This window comes from Saimiri boliviensis, chromosome 14 (genome assembly GCF_048565385.1).
Source record: "Saimiri boliviensis isolate mSaiBol1 chromosome 14, mSaiBol1.pri, whole genome shotgun sequence".
NCBI lineage: Eukaryota > Metazoa > Chordata > Mammalia > Primates > Cebidae > Saimiri > Saimiri boliviensis.
In genome coordinates this window covers 14,795,149-14,815,108 of record NC_133462.1, presented here as the reverse complement: position 1 = coordinate 14,815,108, position 19,960 = coordinate 14,795,149, and the positions used below count along the sequence as shown (strand labels likewise).

Sequence of the window (19,960 nt, the reverse complement as noted above, 5' to 3'; positions counted from 1 at the left end):
TCTGTTGTGTCATAAATAGGGCCCCACCTCACTCACCACTCAGTTAAAATGTTTCTTCTCATAAGGCCAGCATCCCAATTTAGTGCTCTGGGTCATTTGGGATGATAGAAGCCAGATGCTGAATGAGTATTCCTTTTTTCTCCTTTTGATGTTTGAGGAAAGCATCATTCAGGAGGCAGTCTTTGTAGTTGTCAAAATTATTTCCTTCTTTGTTCATTCCTACAAATGGTTGCCAGTTTATTTGTTTATTTTTGAGACAGAGTCTGGCTCTGTTGCCCAGGCTGGAGTGCAGTGGTGCCAGTTTTGCTCACTGCAGCCTCTAACTCCTGGGTTTAAGCCATTCTCCTGCCTCAGCCTTCTGAGTAGCTGGGACTACAGGAATGCACTGCCATGCCAGGCTAATTTTTGTATTTTTAGTAGATACTGGGTTTTGCCATGTTGGCCAGGCTGGTCTTGAACTCCTGACCTTAAGTGATTCATGCCCCCCAACCCAAAGTGCTGTGGTTACAGGTGTGAGCTATCACACCCAGCCAGGTTGCCAGTTTAATTTTCTTATATTGTCACTCTGATAATTTAAGTCCCATGCTAAAGGCAAATGTCATGCCCTCCCATTTTTATAGCTTGAAGCCCCTCTGAATGACATTTGAGATCCTCTATGCCAGGCGTCCCCAAACTTTTTACATAGGGGGCCAGTTCACTGTCCCTCAGACTGTTGGAGGGCCGCCACATACTGTGCTACTCTTACCACCAATGAAAGAGGTGCCCCTTCCTGAAGTGCGGTGGGGGGCCGGATAAATGGCCTCAGGGGGCCGCATGTGGCCCACGGGCCGTAGTTTGGGGATGCTTGCTCTATGCCATCTCTCTAGCCTTAAACTATGGTTCTGTACTGGATTGGAAACTCACAGAATACAGTGACCACTGGTGATGATGACTGATGATGATTGTGGTAATGGTGATGAGAGTAGTCATAAATACTGAGGGCTGCCTAAGTGCTAAGAAACTGTGCCAAGTTTTTTTTTTTTAAACCTATATTATCTTTAATAAGACCATGTCTGGTTCATTGGTATACTTTTTTTTCTTTATCCCACCTAGCTCTTATCTCAGAAAGATTTGTTAGAATGAGTAACAGATGAACAAGTAGGCCAGTGGAGAGAAGTATGTGTAGAATCTGGATTCAGTCTGCAGTGAATAGGGTAAAATGGGTCCTTTTAATGATGTGAATTGGCAGACCCCATTTGAAGGAAACGATTTTGATCTATTACGTTTTAAAAATATTTATTGACGTCTGTTTGCTGCTTTCCTGATTGTAGTTAAGATTAAATGAGACCAGCTAGGAAGCTACAGTTTCCTGGAATCTTTCAGATAATTAAGACTAAGCCTGGGTAGGGGGAGGGCACAGGATAAGAATGATGAGAGAAAAGGCATAAGAGAGAGCAATAATCAAAATGATCTTGAGAAACATGCTTTTTGAGAGCACCAGAATGATTTAGGGGGTGGATGCAGTGGGAGAATGAGGTGGGAGAAGAAAGATGTCCTCTAGTTCTTGACTGAGAATGTTTAATTGGGAGAGTAGGCGCTCAGAGCTCCTACAAAGGCAGAGCAAAGCTTGTTAGCTGACATTGTTTGAGAAATTGCTGGCAGGCTCTGGAATGCTTGTTTGGCTTCCTGTGGTGCCTTCGGTGTCCTACGATGCAAATAGAAGGGAGAGGCTAGTGTTAAAAACATTTTCAACATTTAATTTATTCTTTTTTTTTGAGATGAAGTCTTACTCTGTTACCTAGGCTGGGATGCAGTGGTGCGATCTCAGCTCACTGCAACTTCCGCCTCCCGGGTTCAAGTGATTCTCCTGCCTCAGCCTCCCAAGTAGCTGGGATTTCAGGCACATGCCACCACGCCTAGCTAATTGTATTTTTAGTAGAGACAAGGTTTCAGCAAGTTGGTCAGGGTGATCTGGAACTCCTGACCTCTGGTGACCCATCTGCCTTGGCCTCCCAAAGTGCTAGGATTACAGGCATGAACCACTGTGCCTGGCCTTAACATTTAATTTTTATGAGAGTTTTAAAAATTATAAAAATAAGACTCATCCAGTGGAAAAAATGTTAAAAATCCAGTAAAAAGTAAAAGGACTCCTCCCACCCCAGCCTCAGCAACACACTTTCCAGGGCTAACCACTGTTAATATGTTTTCTACATATTGTTCCATACTGTCTGGTATATAAATATAATGGTTTATTTTTAAAACAAAAATGAGATTATACTCGATGTATTGCCTTAGTGTGCACCTTTAACAAATCTGGCCAGGCATGGTGGCTTATGGCTGTAATCTCAGCACTTTGGGAGGCTTGAGCTCAGGAGTTCAAGACCAGCCTGAGCAACATGGAGAAACCGTGTATCTATGAAAAATACAAAAACTGGCCTGGCATGGGGCCTGGGTACCTGTGTACCTGTGGTGTACCTATGGTCCCATCTGCTGGGGAGGCTGAGGTGGGAGGAACGTTTGAGCCCAGGAGACGAGCTGTGATTGTGCCACTGCACTCCAGCCTGGGTGACAGAGCAAGACCTTGTCTCAAACCACCACCCCTAAAAAAACCCAAATCTATTATTGCAAAGTATTACATTTCTATAGAAGTTCATAGAAGCTTATACATGCAGTATAAGTTTCTATTAACAACAAATTGTTATAAAGCAGATATTTGTGAAACTACTACCTAGAGTTAGAAATAGAATATTGCGGCTGGGTGCAGTGGCTCATGCCTGTAATCCCAGCACTTTGGGAGGATGAGGCGGGTGGATCACCTGAGGTCTGGAGTTCGAGACCAGCCTGACCAACATGGAGAAACTCCGTCTCTACTAAAAATACAAAATTAGCTGGGCATAGTGGCACATGCCTATAATCCCAGCTACTCAGGAGGCTGAAGCAGGATAATTGCTTGAACCCAGGAGGTGGAGTTTGTGATGAGCCTGGATCATGCCATTGCACTCCAGCCTGGGCAACAAGAGCAAAACTCCAAAAAAAAAAGAAAAAAAAAATCGAATACTGCCAGCATCTGTGCTTTTCTGATCACTGTCCTTCCTCTCCTCCTCACAGAGGTAATCCTGACTTGTTTTTATAGTAATAACTTACTTTATTTTCTTTATTATTTACCATCTATGTATATACATTCCTAAATAGTTTAGTTTACTTTTGCTCATTTTTTTTTTTTTTTTTTCCTCGAGACGGAGTTTCGCTCTTGTTACCCAGGCTGGAGTTCAATGGCGCGATCTAGGCTCACCACAACCTCCGCCTCCTGGATTCAGGCAATTCTCCTGCCTCAGCCTCCTGAGTAGCTGGGATTACAGGCACGTGCCACCATGCCCAGCTAATTTTTTGTATTTTTAGTAGAGACGGGGTTTCACCATGTTGACCAGGATGGTCTCCATCTCTTGATCTCATGATCCACCTGCCTCGGCCTCCCAAAGTGCTGAGATTACAGGCTTGAGCCACTGTGCCCAGCCCACTTTTGCTCATTTTTGAACTTTATGTATACGTTATGGTCTGAATGTTTATGTGTCTCCCATTTTTTTTTTTTTTTTTTTTTTTTTTGAGACACAGTCTCACTCTGTTTTCTGGGCTGTAGTGCAGTGGCTCACTGCAACCTCTGCCTCCTGGTTTCAAGTGATTCTCCTACCTCAGCCTCCCAAGTAGCTGGGATTACAGATGTGCATTATCCCACCCAGCTAATTTTTTTGTATTTTAAGTCGTTTCTCCATGTTGGCCAGGCTGGTCTTGAACTCCTCAACTCAGGTGATCCGCCTGCCTTGGCCTTCCAAAATATTGGGATTACAGACGTGGGCCACTGCTCCTAGCCTCTCCCAGATTTATATGTTTAAATCCTAGCCCTCATGGTGATGGTATTAGGAGGTGAGGCTTTTGGGAGGTGATTCGGTCATGGAGGCAGAGCTCTCATCAGTGGGATTAGTGCCCTTATAAAAGATGCTGAAGGAGTTTGCTGCTTCTGCCATGTGAGGTTAGAGTGTATAAAGAAGCAGGCCCTCACCGGACAATCTATTGGCACCTTGATCTTGGACGTCCCAACCTCCAGAACTGTGAGAGAGAAATTTCTATTCTTTAAAATCACTCCATCTATGGTATTTTGTTATGTTATTCTGCAAACCAAGCAGACTAAGACAGTACATAAAATCATACTATAGTGATTCACTCATGTCTTATATATTTTTTTTTACTCAATATTATGTTTGTAAGAATCATTAATTTTATTACGTTTGTTCATTCTCATGGATGTATGATGTTCAAGTACCACAGTTTATTCATTCTACCATTGATGGATGTTTGGTTAGTTTTTAGTTTGAGGCAGTTATGAGCAATGCTGCAATGAAATTCTTGTATATGTCTCTGGTAGATTGAAGCGTATATACCCTTTGAGTATATACCAGAGAGTAGAAGAGTAGAATTGCTTAGTCACAGGACTACACCTAGCTTAAACTTTAGTAAATCACTGCCAGCAATATGAGAGTTTTTTTGCTGTACTATGCCAGTGCTTCGTCTTGTTAGACTTTACATGTTTTTGATGTGTATTGACTTTTGTCACAAACTTAAAACTTGGCCATTCTGATGATTGTACAATGATATCTCACTTTTTTTTTTTTTTTTGAGACAGAATATTGCTTTGTTGCCCAGGCTGGAGTGCAGTGGTGCAATCTCAGCTCACTGCAACCTCCACCTCCTGGGTTCAAGTGATTCTCTTGCCTCAGCCTCCCTGGGATTACAGGTGTGTGTCACCATGCCTGGCTAATTTCTGTATTTTTTAGTAGAGATGGAGTTTCGCCATGTTGACCAGGCTGATCTTGAACTAGGGAGGAGTCAAATTCTGTTTGATGCTAATACTGGTATAATCATCAGAGACTAATGACCAGATCTTCAGCAGCCCGGTCTACCCCCACTTTGGTAAACAGTGAGGTTTTAAAATCTAATAATTTGGTTAAACCTTTCTAGTATCAGGAGAATTGTATCCTGCTTTTCCTGTTCTTCCTATTTCCCGGCAAGTTGACACTGAGTAGAAAGAGCTGAGTTGTGTACTTATCCTGGTCTTAATTTCATCTCTTTTTTCTATTCTCAACCCATGCTTCATCCCTAGTAATTCCACGGAGTGACTCTGATATAAGGAAAATCATTCTCTGGAAACTTACTTATTTTCTTCACATTGCCCTTGAAATGATCACAGGGACACTGCTTCTTTGGCAGCCCAGACGCTGTCATGAGTTTTCTTCTAGGGCCTCTCAGGAACCAATCTGAAACAACAGCATTGCTGCTTAGATGGGACAGTTAATATATTTAATGGGAGGGAGTAGGACAGAGCTTTACTTGGCATCTTCTGTGCCTTGCATTTCTACTGCAGTGGGGTGGGAAAAGGGGTCAATACAGAATAGTGGGGACATCCAGCTATTTGAAGCCATATTTCTGAGTTGTTTTTCCTGACCTGTTTGGCCAAGGGTTTGGTGGTAGGTTTAGAGGGTGTATCAGAACATCATGAATCCAAAGAATTAGGAACAAGGCATGGGTGTCTGCCTTCCAGTGGCTGCTTTCCCTTGGGCAAGCCATTTTGCCTCTCTGCTTTCAGCCTTGCCTGTGTGTAAAACGAGGCTGAGAATAGGATTCAGGAAGCTTTTGGAAGGCCAGGAAAAAATAGAAAGCCTTTTGGACGGTAGCCCTGCGTTCTTCAGGAAAAGGATAAGGGGCAGGGGGCAGCCTGACATTTGGCTGGCTTTCCCCTAGACCTTGGAGGAGTCCAGTTCTTGCCTTACAGGAAGAAAGCAGGCACGGGTGCTGCATGTGGCAGGCTGGTGGAGAGGGGAATGGGTGAGGTCAGCTGAGATAATATCCTCATTGGTCTCAGAGGGGCCCCAGGGAGAGAGCTGGGTTCATGGTGATGCCATTGCTATTGTTGATGCTGAGTTACTGACCTTTGCACTCACATTCTTGGCCGCCTTCCTGGAGCCACCTCCTAGAAGCCTGGCCTTGGTCCCTATGGCCTCTGGCGACCCCTGTTGGAAGGAAACAGGTCACATCCAGACACTGGAAAGGGAAGGGGCCAACAGAAGTGGTCCTCCCAGCATTGTGCTACCTAGGTCAGCACAGTACTATTTTTCCTTTTTTTTTTTTGAGACGGAGTTTCACTCTTGTTACCCAGGCTGGAGTGCAATGGCGCGATCTCAGCTCACCGCAACCTCCGCCTCCTGGGTTCAGGCAATTCTCCTGCCTCAGCCTCCTGAGTAGCTGGGATTACAGGCACGTGCCACCATGCCCAGCTAATTTTTTTGTATTTTTAGTAGAGACGGGGTTTCACCATGTTGACCACTATGGTCTCGATCTCTCGACCTCATGATCCACCCGCCTCGGTCTCCCAAAGTGCTGGGATTACAGGCTTGAGCCACCACGCCCGGCCTATTTTTCCATTTTTACTTCAGGAATCTAGGTGACTTCAAGAGACAAATATTTTATTTGAATTTATATTTTTGAGATGAGGTTGCCTAGGCTGGTCTTGAACTCTTGGGCTCCGGTGATCCTTCTGCTTTGGCCTCCCAGAGTGCTAGGATTACAGGTGAGAGCCATTGTGTCCAGCTGAGGGGTCTTTTTTTTTTTTTTTTTTCTGTGACAGAGTCTCGCTCTGTCACCAGGCGCCAGGCTGGAGTGCAGTGGCTCGAGATCAGCTCACTGCAACCTCTGCTTCCTGGGTTCAAGCAATGCTCCTGCCTCAGCCTCCCAAGTAGCTGGGACTACAGGCGCACACCAGCATGCCCAGCTAATTTTTTTTTTTTTTCCCAGTAGGGACGAGGTTTCACCATGTTGGCCAGGATGGTCTCGATTTCTTGACCTCGTGATCCACCTGCCTCAGCCTCCCAAAGTGCTGGGATTACAGGAATGAGCCACTGCGCCTGGCTGAGGGGTCTTTTAATGGATAAGGAATTGAGGTTAAAAATGTGGCCTCTACGTAAGCATATTAAAAAATTTAATGACTGAAAAAAGTCTAGCGTAGAGAAAAGCTTAGCTGAAGGTAGGTGGAGAGAGAATGGCTTCTAGATGGAAGAGAGGATAAAAGGTAAGGGTTTGTCAAAACCTCCCCTTTCCCTCTCCCCCTACATTAAAATCGTCATGACTTAAAAGAGTGAGAGCAAGAAGGAGATTGCTCCATAAACTAAGATCTTCACTTGACCTCCAAGTTGCTGTATTTTTTTTTTTTTTTTTGAGACAGGGTCTCACTCTGTCACCCAAACTGGAGTGCAGTGGTGCAATCATGGCTCACTGCAGCCTGGACCTCCTGGCCTTAGACAATCCTCCCACCTCAGTCTTCTGGGTAGCTGAAGCTTCAGCTGTACACCAGCACTCCTGGCTAATTTTTTGTATTTTTTGTAAAGACAGGGTTTTGCCATGTTGCCCAGGCTGGTCTCGAACTCCTGGGCTTAAGCAATTCGCCTGTCTTGGCCTCCCCAAAGTGCTGTGATTATAGGCATGAGCCACCACACCCAGCCCAAAAAGTTGCTGTATTTGAATCCAGAGTCCCAGTTCAGCTGTTAAATGATGGCATTTACCTTTGTGCCTCTGGAACAAATACATTCTTCCTTTGGCCTCTGAGTTTGTTTTATTTTCTGATTCTACCTTACACTTTTTTTTGTGTGTGTGTATGGAGAACAGGGTCTTGCTATATTGCCCAGGCAGGTCTTGAACTCCTGGGCTCAAGCTATCCTCCCGCCTCTGCCTCCCTAAGAGCTGAGATTATAGGCGTGAACCACAGTGCCTGTCTCTGATTCTATCTTATCTACAATTTTTGATACTTAAAATATTCCTATGGCAGGCCTGGTGCGGTGGCTCATGCCTATAATCCCTGCACTTTGGGAGGCCAAGGCAGGCAGACCAAAAGATCAGGAAATCGAGACCATCCTGACTAACACAGTGAAACCCCATCTCTGCTAAAAATGCAAAAAATTAGCTGGGCATGGTGGCACGAGCCTGTAGTCCCAGTTATCTGGGAGGCTGAGGCAGGAGAATCGCTTGAACCCAGGAGGCGGAGGTTGCAGTGAGCCAAGATCATGCCACTGCATTCCAGCTTGACAACAGAGCAAGACTCTGTCTCAAAAAAAAAAAATACACACACACACACACACACACACACACACACACACACACACTCCTGTGACAATCAAGGATGATCGTTTATAGACTTGAGATTCTCAGGCGCGGTGGCTCATGCCTGTAATCCTAGCACTTTGGGAGGCTGAGGTGAGTGGACCACCTGAGGTCAGGAGTTCAAGACCAGCCTGGCCATCATGGTGAAACCCCATCTTAAAAAAAAAAAAAGGGGCTGGGCGCGGTGGCTCAAGCTTGTAATCCCAGCACTTTGGGAGGCCGAGGCGGGTGGATCACGAGGTCGAGAGATCGAGACCATCCTGGTCAACATGGTGAAACCCCGTCTCTACTAAAAATACAAAAAATTAGCTGGGCATGGTGGCACGTGCCTGTAATCCCAGCTACTCAGGAGGCCGAGGCAGGAGAATTGCCTCAACCCAGGAGGCTGAGGTTGTGGTGAGCCGAGATCGCGCCATTGCACTCCAGCCTGGGTAATGAGCGAAACTCCATCTCAAAAAAAAAAAAAAAAAAGAAAGATTCTCAAGTAAGAACTAGGCTCAGGTGATACCTCCTTTATGGGAGTTTCTGATATTTCCTGCCAGAATGAATTATGCCTTCATGTAGTTCCTCTTGTATTTGAATGCAGTTCTGTTATTGCATTGTGATGCTGTTTTTTGAAATCTTTGATGGACTGAATTGTGTCTCCCAAAATTGACATGTCGAATCCCTAAGCCCCAGTACCTCAGAATGTCTGTATTTGGAGATAGGGCCTTTAAAGATGTGATTAAAATGAGGCTGTGCTGTTATGGTGGGCCCTTCTCCAGTCTGGCTGGCATCCTTATAAGAAGAGGAGATTTGTACACACAAAGAGACCCCAGGGATACATGTGCACAGAGGAACATGTGAGGACACAGCATGAAGGCAGCTCTTATGGACTGAAAGTGTGCCCCCCTCAAATTCATATGTTGAAATCCTAATCCCCAGTGTGATAGTGTGAGGAGGTAGCCCTTTGGGAGGTATTTAGGTCATGAAGGTGGAGCCCTTATGAATGGACGTAGGCCAGGTGTGGTGGCTCTCACCTGTAATCTCAGTGCTTTGGGAGGCTGAGGCCAGGGGAGCACTTGATGGCAGTAGTTCAAGATAGCCTGGGTAATGTGGCGAGGCCTTGTCTCTAAAAAAAAAAAAAAATTTTTAAAGGTACCCTAGACCCTTTAAAAAAAAAAAGACATGGTGGCTCATGCCTGTAGTCCCAGCACTTTGCGAGGCTGAGGCTGGTGAATCATTTGAGATCAGGAGTTTGAGACCAGCCTGGCCAACATGGTGAAACCCCGTCTCAACTGAAAATACAAAAATGAGCGGGATGGGGTTGTGCATGCTGCCTGTAGTCCCAGCTAGTGGGGAGGCTGAGGCAGAATTGCTTGAACCTGGGAGGCAGAGGTTTCAGATAGCTGAGATCATGCATCTGCACTCCTGCTTGAGCGACAGAGCGAGTCTCTGTCTCAAAAAAAAAAAAAAAAAAAAAAAAATCCCAGCACTTTGGGAGGCCGAGGCGGGTGGATCACGAGGTCAAGAGATCGAGACCATCCTGGTCAACATGGTGAAACCCTGTCTCTACTAAAAATACAAAAAATTAGCTGGGCATGGTGGCATGTGCCTGTAATCCCAGCTACTCAGGAGGCTGAGGCAGGAGAATTGCCTGAACCCAGGAGGCGGAGGTTGCGGTGAGCCGAGATCGCGCCATTGCACTCCCGCCTGGGCAACAAGAGCGAAACTCCGTCTCAAAAAAAAAAAAAAAAAAAAAAAGTGAAAGAAAAAAAAGGGATCCTAGAGAGCTCTTTCAATGTCTTTCCACCTCCTGACAATATGAGAAGTCAGCTGTCTGTAACCTGGAAAAGGACCCTTGGCAGAATCCAGCTGTGCTGGCACCCTGATTTTGGACATCCAGCTTGCAGAACTGTGAGGAATAAATTTCTCTTGTTTATGCCACCCCGCCTGTGGTATTATGTTATGACAGTCCTAGCAAACTAAAATAAAATCTTTCTCCTCCACTAGATTCTGAACCATTGGTTCGGTAGTCATTCATCTACATGGTTCCTGACACATGATAGGCATTTGGTAAATATTTGTTCAACAAGTGGTTGGATAAGTTGTTTAGAGAGGACCCTTAGAGATCATATGGCTTAATTCAGGTCTCCTCCTTCCCAGACTTCTGCCACACAGATGGAGGGTGTTGCGTCATTTCCCCAACGACTGCTTTTCAAATGTTCTCGTGCTGTTTTTGAGTGCTTTCAAAGTAGTTTAAGCAGGCACAGCCCCTGCCATCTAAACATTTCTAACATTTTTACTGTTGCCTGTCCTCTACTCCTAGTTCCAGAGAAAAACCATAGAATATTAGAGCCTGAAGGAAATCCTGGAGATTATTTAGTTGAATTCCTTAATTCTGAAATTTCTTTTCTTTTCAGTTTAAATGTAATTTAACTGTTGGAGAAATTTTTTTTTCTTCTCCTCAGAAAAGAAAATTTTGAGAGTACAAACAGAGAAGTTATTATCCTTACCAACCATTTGTATTTGGGCAGATTACCTGCATACATTTTTAGTTAATATAGTGATAACCATAGCATGTAAACATATTCTCTTTTTCTATTCAGAGGCATGTTGCTGTGTCATCTTCATAACACATTTTTTTTTGAGATGGAGTCTCCCTCTGTTGCCAGGCTGGAGTGCAGTGGCTCGATCTTAGCTCACTGCAACTTCCACCTTCCGGGTTCAAGTGATTCTTCTGCCTCAGCCTCCCTAGTAGCTGGGACTACAGGCCCGTACCACCACATCTAGCTAATTTTTGTATTTTTAATAGAGATGGGGTTTCACCATGTTGGCCAGGCTGGTCTTGAACTCCTGACCTCATGATCCAGCCCCCTCAGCCTCCCAAAGTGCTGGGATTACAGGTGTGAGCCACCATGCCCAGCCAACACATTTTTAATGAATGCATAATACTCTCAATAATTATGTGTTCCAAATTATTTAGCTGCTTTTCCATTGCCAAATATTTAGAAAGTTTTATTTTTTAGATGTTGGTAAATTTCTTTGTTCTTATAACTGTTTTCCAATTTTGGATTATTTTCTTGGGAGAGAGTTCCCAAAGTGGAGTTATTGGGTCAAAAGTTAATAAATCGGGCCAGGGCCGGGCGCGGTGGCTCAAACCTGTAATCCCAGCACTTTGGGATTACAAGGCGGGTGGATCACGAGGTCAAGAGATCGAGACCATCCTGGTCAACATGGTGAAACCCCGTCTCTACTAAAAATACAAAAAAATCAGCTGGGCATGGTGGTGCGTGTCTGTAATCCCAGCTACTCAGGAGGCTGAGGCAGGAGAATTGCCTGAACCTAGGAGGCGGAGGTTGCGGTGAGACGAGATCGCGCCATTGCACTCCAGCCTGGGTAACAAGAGCAAAACTCCGTCTCAAAAAAAAAAAAAAAAAAAAAAAAATCGGGCCGGGCGCGGTGGCTCACGCCTATAATCCCAGCACTTTGGGAGGCTGAGTTGGGTGGATCACGAGGTCAAGAGATCGAGACCGTCCTGGTCAACATGGTGAAACCCCGTCTCTACTAAAAATACATAAAATTAGTTGGGCATGGTGGCGCGTGCCTGTAATCCCAGCTACTCAGGAGAATTGCCTGAATCCAGGAGGCGGAGGTTGCGGTGAGCCGCGATCGCGCCATTGTACTCCAGCCTGGGTAACAAGAGGGAAACTCCGTCTCAAAAAAAAAAAAAAGTTAAGAAATCACTGTACTAATCCAATTAAATCACTATCTCACGTTCCTTTTTTTTTTTTTTTTTTTTTTTTTCAGTTGAGGAAACAGTCCCAGAGAGAGCAAATGAAATGCCCAAGTTCATAAAGGTATTGGTGACATATCTAGGCTGAAATCCAGGTCTAGGATTTTATTATATTTTTAGTGACAGGATCTTGCTATGTTGCCCAGGCTAGAGTGCAATAGCTGTTCACAGACATGACCACAGCACAGTGTGGCCTCAAACTCCTGGGCTCAAGTGAGCCTCCTTCCTCAGCCTCCTAAGCACTACCACACCCAACTACAGGTACAAGATTTTTTTTTTTTTTTTTTTTTTTTTTTTTGAGATGGAGTTTCGCTCTTGTTGCCCAGGCTGGAGTGCAATGGCGCGATCTCGGCTCACCGCAACCTCCGCCTCCTGGGTTCAGGCAATTCTCCTGCCTCAGCCTCCTGAGTAGCTGGGATTACAGGCACACGCCACCATGCCCAGCTAATTTTTAGTATTTTAAGTAGAGACAGGGTTTCACCATGTTGACCAGGATGGTCTCGATCTCTTGACCTCATGATCCACCCGCCTTGGCCTCCCAAATTGCTGGGATTACAGGCTTGAGCCACTGCGCCCGGCAAGATTCTTAGTCTGTTTTATTCTGCAGTGCTAGATGACCCTAGTTTCATAGATGAAACTGAAAATGAAGCTGCGTGGTCGTATAATATTATGTCTCTGAAACCTCAGACAGTTTTAGACCATCTTTGTGATTTTTTTCTATAGCTTGTACTACCCTTACTATTATTTACTTCATGCTTTTTCTTTCTTTCTTTTTTTTTTTTTTTGAGATGGAGTCTCGCTCTGTTGCTCAGGCTGGAGTGCAGTGGCATGATCTCAGATCACTGCAACCTCTGCCTCCTGGGTTCAAGTGATTCTCCTTCCTCAGCTTCCTGAGTAGCTGGAATTACAGGCACCTGCCACCATGCCTGGCTAATTTTTGTATTTTTAGTAGAGTTGGGGTTTCACCGTATTGGCCAAGCTGGTCTTGAACTCTTAACCTCAAGTGATCTGCCCGCCTTGGTCTCCCAAAGTGTTGGGATTATAGGCATGAATTACTGTGCCTAGCCACTTCATACTTTTCCTTTTTTTTTTTTTTTTTTTTTTTTAATGGAGACGGGGTTTCACCTTTTTGGTCAGGCTGGTTTCAAACTCCTCCCCTCAGGTGGTCCACCCGCCTCGGCCTCCCAAAGTGTTGGGATTACAGGCGTGAGCCACTGCGCCTGGCCTGTTTTTTTGAGACAGCCTTGCTCTGTTGCCAGGCGCCAGACTCGAGTACAGTGGCACGATCTCGGCGCACTGCAACCTCCGCCTCCTGGGTTCAAGCAATTCTCCTGCCTCGGCCTCCTGAGTAGCTGGGACTACAGGCATGAACCACCACGCCCAGCTAATTTTTGTATTTTTTTTTCCTTGTTTCAAGTTTTAATCAAAGCTTGTATACAAGATTACTTTATTCCTGCATCTTCTCAATTGTTTCTTCCTTGTATTTGCCCTTTTCCTCTCCTACTTGGCGAGATTTGGCTTTCCGTTCAAGGATCTTTTTGCGGTCTTTGTCCAGTTTTAGCCTAGTGGTAACCACCTTGCTGGGGTGAACGCCTACATGGACAGTTGTGCCATTAGCCTTTTCCTGCTGCACCCGTTCAGTGTAGATTATGTCTTTCTTCCTGTAAACCTGGACTACTTTGCCAATCTGCTGACGTTTATAGTGTCCTCGTACAACCTGAACTTCCTCATCCTTTCGGATGGGCATGGCTCGCACGTTCTACTTCTGTCTCAGCTCTTTGGAAAGAGGGGAGGACAACATCTTCCTGCGAATGTGGGAAGGTGCGTTGAAATGCCTTTTGTGATTCTTGCTTCGGTCAGAAGTCACAAAGGGATTGAACTTCATTTTGGCAGCTCCCGCTTAGGTGATGGCCGCAAAAGGGAAGAGCAATTTTTGTATTTTTTAGTAGAGATAGGCTTTCACCAGGTTGGCCAGGTTGGTCTCAATCTCTTGACCTTGTGATCTGCCTTGGCCTCCCAAAGTGCTGGGATTACAGGCATGAGCCACTGTGCCCTACCATACTTTTTCTTTAAATAAATTTAATTTGCAAAACATCCCCATCCTATGCAGTATTAACTGAAATTACAGGTTTGATGTATGCTTAGATTTTTTTTCTGACATGTATTAAAATAAACACATAAGTATTAAAAACAAGCTTATTTCCACCTAAAATCAGTTTTGGGAAATGCTGATAGAATGGCATAAGCATGGACTTTATATCCAGATAGACTTTGGGTCAGCTACTGGCTCTGTCACTTAACTATGTTGACTTAGACAAGTCACTTGGCTTCTTTAATCTTTGAATCCCTGATTTGTAAAAGGAGGATGATAAAATCCACCTTGCAGAGTTGTTAGGAATAAATGAGTGGCTGTGGGAGCCCAGTGCCCAGGCAGTTATTGAGTACATGTTGGTTACCATCGTTGTTATTACTGTGGCGTTCTGGTTATTTTCCAAAAAGAGTGTGTATGCTGGAATATTGGGCTGTGGCTTTCTGCTGATGTGTATGTGTAAATAGGTTACTTCCACTTGTTAGGATTTGTAGTGCCTCTGTCATTATTTTCATTTCCCAGATCCACTACATATGTACTTTGTGACTTTGGACAAGTTGCCTAACTTTTCTGTGCCTCATTTTCCTAATTTGTAAGATGTGGTTAATAATGGTACAATAGTCCTTCCTTATCCACAGGGGATGCATTCCAAGACCCCCAGTAGATACTTGAAGTCTCAGGTAGTACTAAATTGTGTTTTTTCTATACATGTATATTTATATTTATACATATGTTTATATTTATGCATAGATATTTATGATAAAGTTTAAGAATTAGGCACAATATGAGATTAATAATAACTAATAGGATAGAACAATTTTTAAAATATACTGTAATTAAAGTTATGTGAATGTGTTCTCTCTCTCTCTTTCTCAACATAACAATCTTTTCGGACCACAGTTGGCAGGTAACCACAACTGCAAATAAGTGGAGACTACTGTACACCAGTGTGTGTGTGTGTGTGTGTGTGTGTGTGTGTGTGTGTGTGTGTGTGTGAGATTTCCCAGCTCTGACCACTAGAGGGCCTCAAAGCACTAGCACCTACTGGCAATGGGAATATTGGTGCCCATGGTCTGTAAACATCATTCTCCCATGTAAGGAACTAGGGCTTCCAGGAGACATAGCTGATCCAGGACTGGGGTGGAAAAATACAAAAGGAGACTCAAGCTTCTTGTGGTATCAGAAAGTAAGGAACTGCTAAAAAAATGATAGGGATGTATGTAAAGGTCACAGAAGCCAACTGGAAGGAGCTTCTGATGGCCAATTTTGGGACAATATGAGCAAGATAATAAAAAATGATAGTAATAGATTCCAACCCATAAATACCCATGAGTCCATGCTGATATAAATAAGTAACTGAAAAAATAAGTAAATAAGGAAGAAGAGGCTGGGCATGGTGGCCAGTGCCTGTAATCCTGGCACTTTGGGAGGCCAAAGCAGGGGGATCACTTGGGGCCAGGAATTAGAGACCAGCCTGGCCAACATGACAAAACACCATCTTTACTAAAAATACGAAAATTAGCTGGGTGTAGTGGTGTGTGCCTGTAATCCCAGCTGCTCAGGAGACTGAGGCAGGAGGATCACTTGAGCCCAGAAGGTGGAGGTTGCCGTGAGCTAAGAAAAGAAATAACTCTTTCTTATGGCAGAATTCTGGTTAATAAATGTAGAAGGAAAACTGGAAAGAAAATCACTATTTGGCCAACACTGCAGTAATAATTATTTATAGGAAACAATCATTCATAGATTCTAGAAATTAATGTTAAAAGTATGATGATGATGTAACTGGTGAATAACAAGAAAAAAATGTTTGATGAGAAGAAACAGGCTATTTACCTATCTCCAAAGTGTCTCTCCACAAGATACTAGTTACAAGGAGACTAATAGCAACTTTTACCTGCATACATCACGTGAACCAAGTGCTTAAAGTGAACCTCATCAGTAATGAAAGATACCGACATCCTGGGCCCATTCCTGGGACATCCAGAGAAGGATACCTCACTTCTGTAGTATTCTTGCCCAAAATATGTAACTGCAAATATCAGACAAACCCAAATTCAAGGGCATTCTACAAAACAACTGGCTAGAACTTTTCAAAAGTGTCAAGGTCTGGAAAGAGGGAGAAAGACTGAGAAACTATTCTAGGTTGGAGGAGGCCTGGGAGATGTGACATTTTATTCAGAGGGATCCTGGATTGGAGTCTGGAGTAGAAAAAGGACATGAGTGGGATGATTAGAAAGATATGAACATTTTTAGATTAGTTAATATTGTGATATCAGTGCTAATCTCCTGGTTTTTATAATCGTATTATGGTTACATAAGATATTGTTTGAAGACGATTGGATGAAGAATATACTGGAACTCTATTTTTATGATATTTTTGAAAGTCTGAAAAATCAAAAGTAAAAAAAAGAAATGTATTAGATTTCTGTGAGGACAACATGAAATAGTGTGAAATAGTGTGAAGTGCTTAGAACAATGCTTGTGATACAGGAGTTCTTAATGTGTCTGATACTATAAGTAGTTTTATAATTAAATAATATTACAATTAATGAATAATATGTTATTGTAAGTACTTTATTTCCTAATGTCCTCATATATTCTCACTTCTTTTCTTTTCTTTTTCTTTCTTTTTTTTTTTTTTTTGAGACGGAGTTTCCCTGTTGTTACCCAGGCTGGAGTGCAATGGCGCGATCTCGGCTCACCGCAACCTCCGCCTCCTGGGTTCAGGCAATTCTCCTGCCTCAGCCTCCTGAGTAGCTGGGATTACAGGCACGCACCACCATGCCCAGCTAATTTTTTATATTTTTAGTAGAGACAGGGTTTCACCATGTTGACCAGGATGGTCTCGATCTCTTGACCTTGTGATCCACCCGCCTCGGCCTCCCAAAGTGCTGGGATTACAGGCTTGAGCCACCGCGCCCGGCCCTTTTCATTTATTTTTTTTTTTTTGAGACGGAGTTTCACTCGTTACCCAGGCTGGAGTGCAGTGGAGCAATGTCAGCTCACTGCAACCTCCGCCTTCCAGGTTCAAGCAATTCTCCTGCGTCAGCCTCCCGAGTAGCTGGGATTACAGGCATGCACCACCACACACGGCTAATTTTTTTCAAATTTTTTTTGAGACAAAGTTTCACTTTTGTTGCCCAGGCTGGAGGGCGATGGCGCGATCTTGGCTCAGGGCAACCTCTGCCTCCTGGGTTAAAGTGATTTTCCTGCCTCAGCCTCCTGAGGAGCTGGGATTACAGGCATGCGCCACCACGCCCGGCTTCCAGCTAACTTTTTGTATTTTTAATAGAGGCGGGGTTTCACCATGTTGGCCAGGCTGCTTTCGTACTCCTGACCTCAGGTGCTGTACCTGCCTCGGCCTCCCAGAGTGCTGAGATTACAGGCGAGAGCCACCACGCCCAGCGTATTCTCACTTATTTCTATTTCCCTTTCCCCTGGAAAAGCATGTTGAACATGTATGTGATTAAGAGATAAAATAAGATAAGATTTTATTTTGAGAATTATTCTGGGGATAGAGGAGCTATTATTTCCTTTAGCCACTAAGTAGCTCACACTCAGGCCCACGTTGCAAAACTGCTTGGCTGGGAAACAGGGTTTGAGCCCCGCCGCTACCCACCCTATGTGGCTTGTGATGGCGCCCCCTGGCGGCGCAGCGAGCTTGCCCCAGTTCTTCGCCCTCTTCGTTTACGAGTGCCTTGGAAATTCCACGCAGTCCATTTATTAAACCCTTTCTAGGTCATGCCGCGGATCATTTAATCTTCACAACATGTGTGTGTGACAAATGGTATTTTCTTCATTTTGAGACGATAAAACGGAAACTCAAAAAAGTGAGGCGACTTGTACAGGGTTGCAAAGTGAGTGGCAGAGCCAGGATTTGGATATAGGTCCCCCTGACTTCCAGGCTGAGTGTAAAGGTCTAGGTAAGTTTAAAAGTGAGGCAATGTAGAGAACTATTGGTGTAGAGCAGTGGTTGTTGACCAAAGGTGGTTCACCTTCCAGGGACATTTGGCAATGTTGGGAGATAGTTTTGGCTTCCATAACAGGGGTTTGGATGGGGGAGAGGGAAGGCTGATATTGGTATCGAGTGGAGAGAGGCCATGCGGATGCTGCTGAACGTCTCACAGTGCACAGAACAGCTCCCACTACAGGAACTGTTCAGCTCAAATGCCAGTAGAGCTGCTATGAAGTCCTGGTCTGACTTAGAAACCTGAGGATGCGTCTTGCACTTAGCTAATGTTTGCTGAGTGCTGAACTGGACAGCGTGAGGGATATGGAAACAGGGCACCAGTCTGTGCCCACCAAGGAGGCTGCAGCCTAGAAGGGCAGGGGGTGGAGGCAGGAGAGGCACATGAAGGCCTTCTGTATAAGGCAGCAGATGATCAGTGCAAGAAGAGAGCATCCGGTAGGGCTGAGCCGGCTTTCAGGAGGAAGAGTGCACCTCTGACTATGGGAGGAACTGAGGGAAGCTGTGGGAAGGTGGTTTTGAGCCGGGTGTGTAAACAAAGTTGAGCTGGTGGGAAAAAAAATGCCTATTCAGGGAAGGGCAGACAGGCTAATTTGGGTAAGAAAAAAGAGTAGTTTTTAGTGAGTCGAGAGAGGTACACTGGAAAGGCAGGTTGGGGCTAGAGCTTTGAGTCCAGGCTGAGGACTCTAGCCTGGGTGTCTGTCATAGTGTTGGAAAAGTCCTCTTTTTTAAAATAGTGGGCTAGGCCCTAGGGCTGTGGGGCTCAGCAGCTTTCAGAGTGCCCGCTCTACACAGGAGGGGATGTTGGACATTGGGGTGGAGAAGGGAGAATGTTTCCTGATTTTAAGACCAAGTTAATGCTGAGTATGTAACAAAACCGTTTCACCTCAAAGTGGCCCTTGGGGAGATGGTGCTCCCAAGTGGAAATACACATGGGGGTCCGCTCTCTTCTGTGTGGTTGTTCTATGAAGGACTGGACCACTTTATAGTGAAATCTGGACCGGATTTGGAACCCCTAAGCCAAGGTCTGCTTCCCAAAATGTGAGCTGTTACAGCAGGGCTTGCTGTGGATAAAGCTGCAAATATGGACACTACCTGGTGACAGGCTTTTTCTAGTTTATTACATTACCGTTAAATAGCATTAAGACATGTTGGTTGCATGTCCGGTGCACTGTAAAGAATGTAAGCCATGACTTCCTGATCTTCTATAAAGGTACCACCCTCCCATCACCATCATTAAGGTTAGCAGTGAGATATATGTTACTCTTTTGGAAAAGGGTTGGGGGAGAACATATGGGAGCCAATCTTTGTTGGGCTGGTACATACATACATACATACATACATACATACATACTATGTGTGTGTGTGAGGAGGATCAGCTACAGTTGCAGATATGTTCACGTACTGAAAATATCTCATTTAACTCTCTCAACATCATTTGGGTTTAAGTAGTTTGCTGTTTTTCATAAAGGAGGAAACTGTCACTGAGAAAGGCTCACTTACCCCAAACCCCCATAAATAAAAGGGGCTGCATTTTGATGCATCTGTGGCCTGTTCTGCCACATTTCCTCCCCCCATTTTTCCCTTCATAGACAGTCTTGTTTACCTGGTTTCGGGCTGCTGGAGACCGTGGACATCAGCATTAGTGGCAGCAGCAGGAGGAGGGAAGAGATTAGAACTTTCATTGCAACTGTCGGTTCAGCTGTAAGTTGCTTGAAGAGTATAATGGAAGGTTTCCCTTTGGAGGCTCCTGATCTCTGGGGATGGCTCAGGCCAGGGTACTCAGCCTGGCAGTCTGCGCTTTAGTCTCAGACCAGCTTTCCCATTCGAGGGCAAGAACAGGTGAGGTGACGCTGCCTTGCTGTTAGGTAACAGATTAGACCATGTGCTTTATGGGAATCTGGGAGGTGAAACTGGTCAAACAAAATAAATGCAGCATTCTTAAGAA

General features: G+C 44.6%; 1 protein-coding gene and 1 long non-coding RNA gene across 12 annotated transcripts in view; one reads left to right on the top strand and one right to left on the bottom strand.

Moving 5' to 3' along the window:
* Window positions 1–19,960, top strand: part of LOC120362736 (uncharacterized) — a 403,841-nt gene that overhangs the window by 29,047 nt on the left and 354,834 nt on the right. The window lies entirely within an intron of this gene.
* Window positions 1,259–19,927, bottom strand: CXCL17 (C-X-C motif chemokine ligand 17). The gene is made up of 4 exons (XM_003943224.4): window positions 19,619–19,927; window positions 5,961–6,041; window positions 5,187–5,288; window positions 1,259–1,684 (listed from the first exon to the last, which is right to left on the bottom strand). The coding sequence occupies exons 1-4, from the start codon at window positions 19,695–19,697 to the stop codon at window positions 1,587–1,589; spliced, it is 360 nt and encodes a 119-aa protein (XP_003943273.3). The 5' UTR covers window positions 19,698–19,927; the 3' UTR covers window positions 1,259–1,586.

What these genes read in the sequence shown, in the direction of transcription:
- CXCL17 (XM_003943224.4), bottom strand. Translation starts at nt 19,697, where the DNA reads ATGAAAGTTCTAATCTCTTCCCTCCTCCTGCTGCTGCCACTAATGCTG. An exon ending in CTCCAGCAGCCCGAAACCAG is followed by an intron (nt 6,042 to 19,618) that starts GTAAACAAGACT and finishes TCCTTCCAACAG; the next exon opens with GGGTCGCCAGAGGCCATAGG. An exon ending in GGGCAATGTGAAGAAAATAA is followed by an intron (nt 1,685 to 5,186) that starts GTAAGTTTCCAG and finishes TTTGCATCGTAG; the next exon opens with GACACCGAAGGCACCACAGG.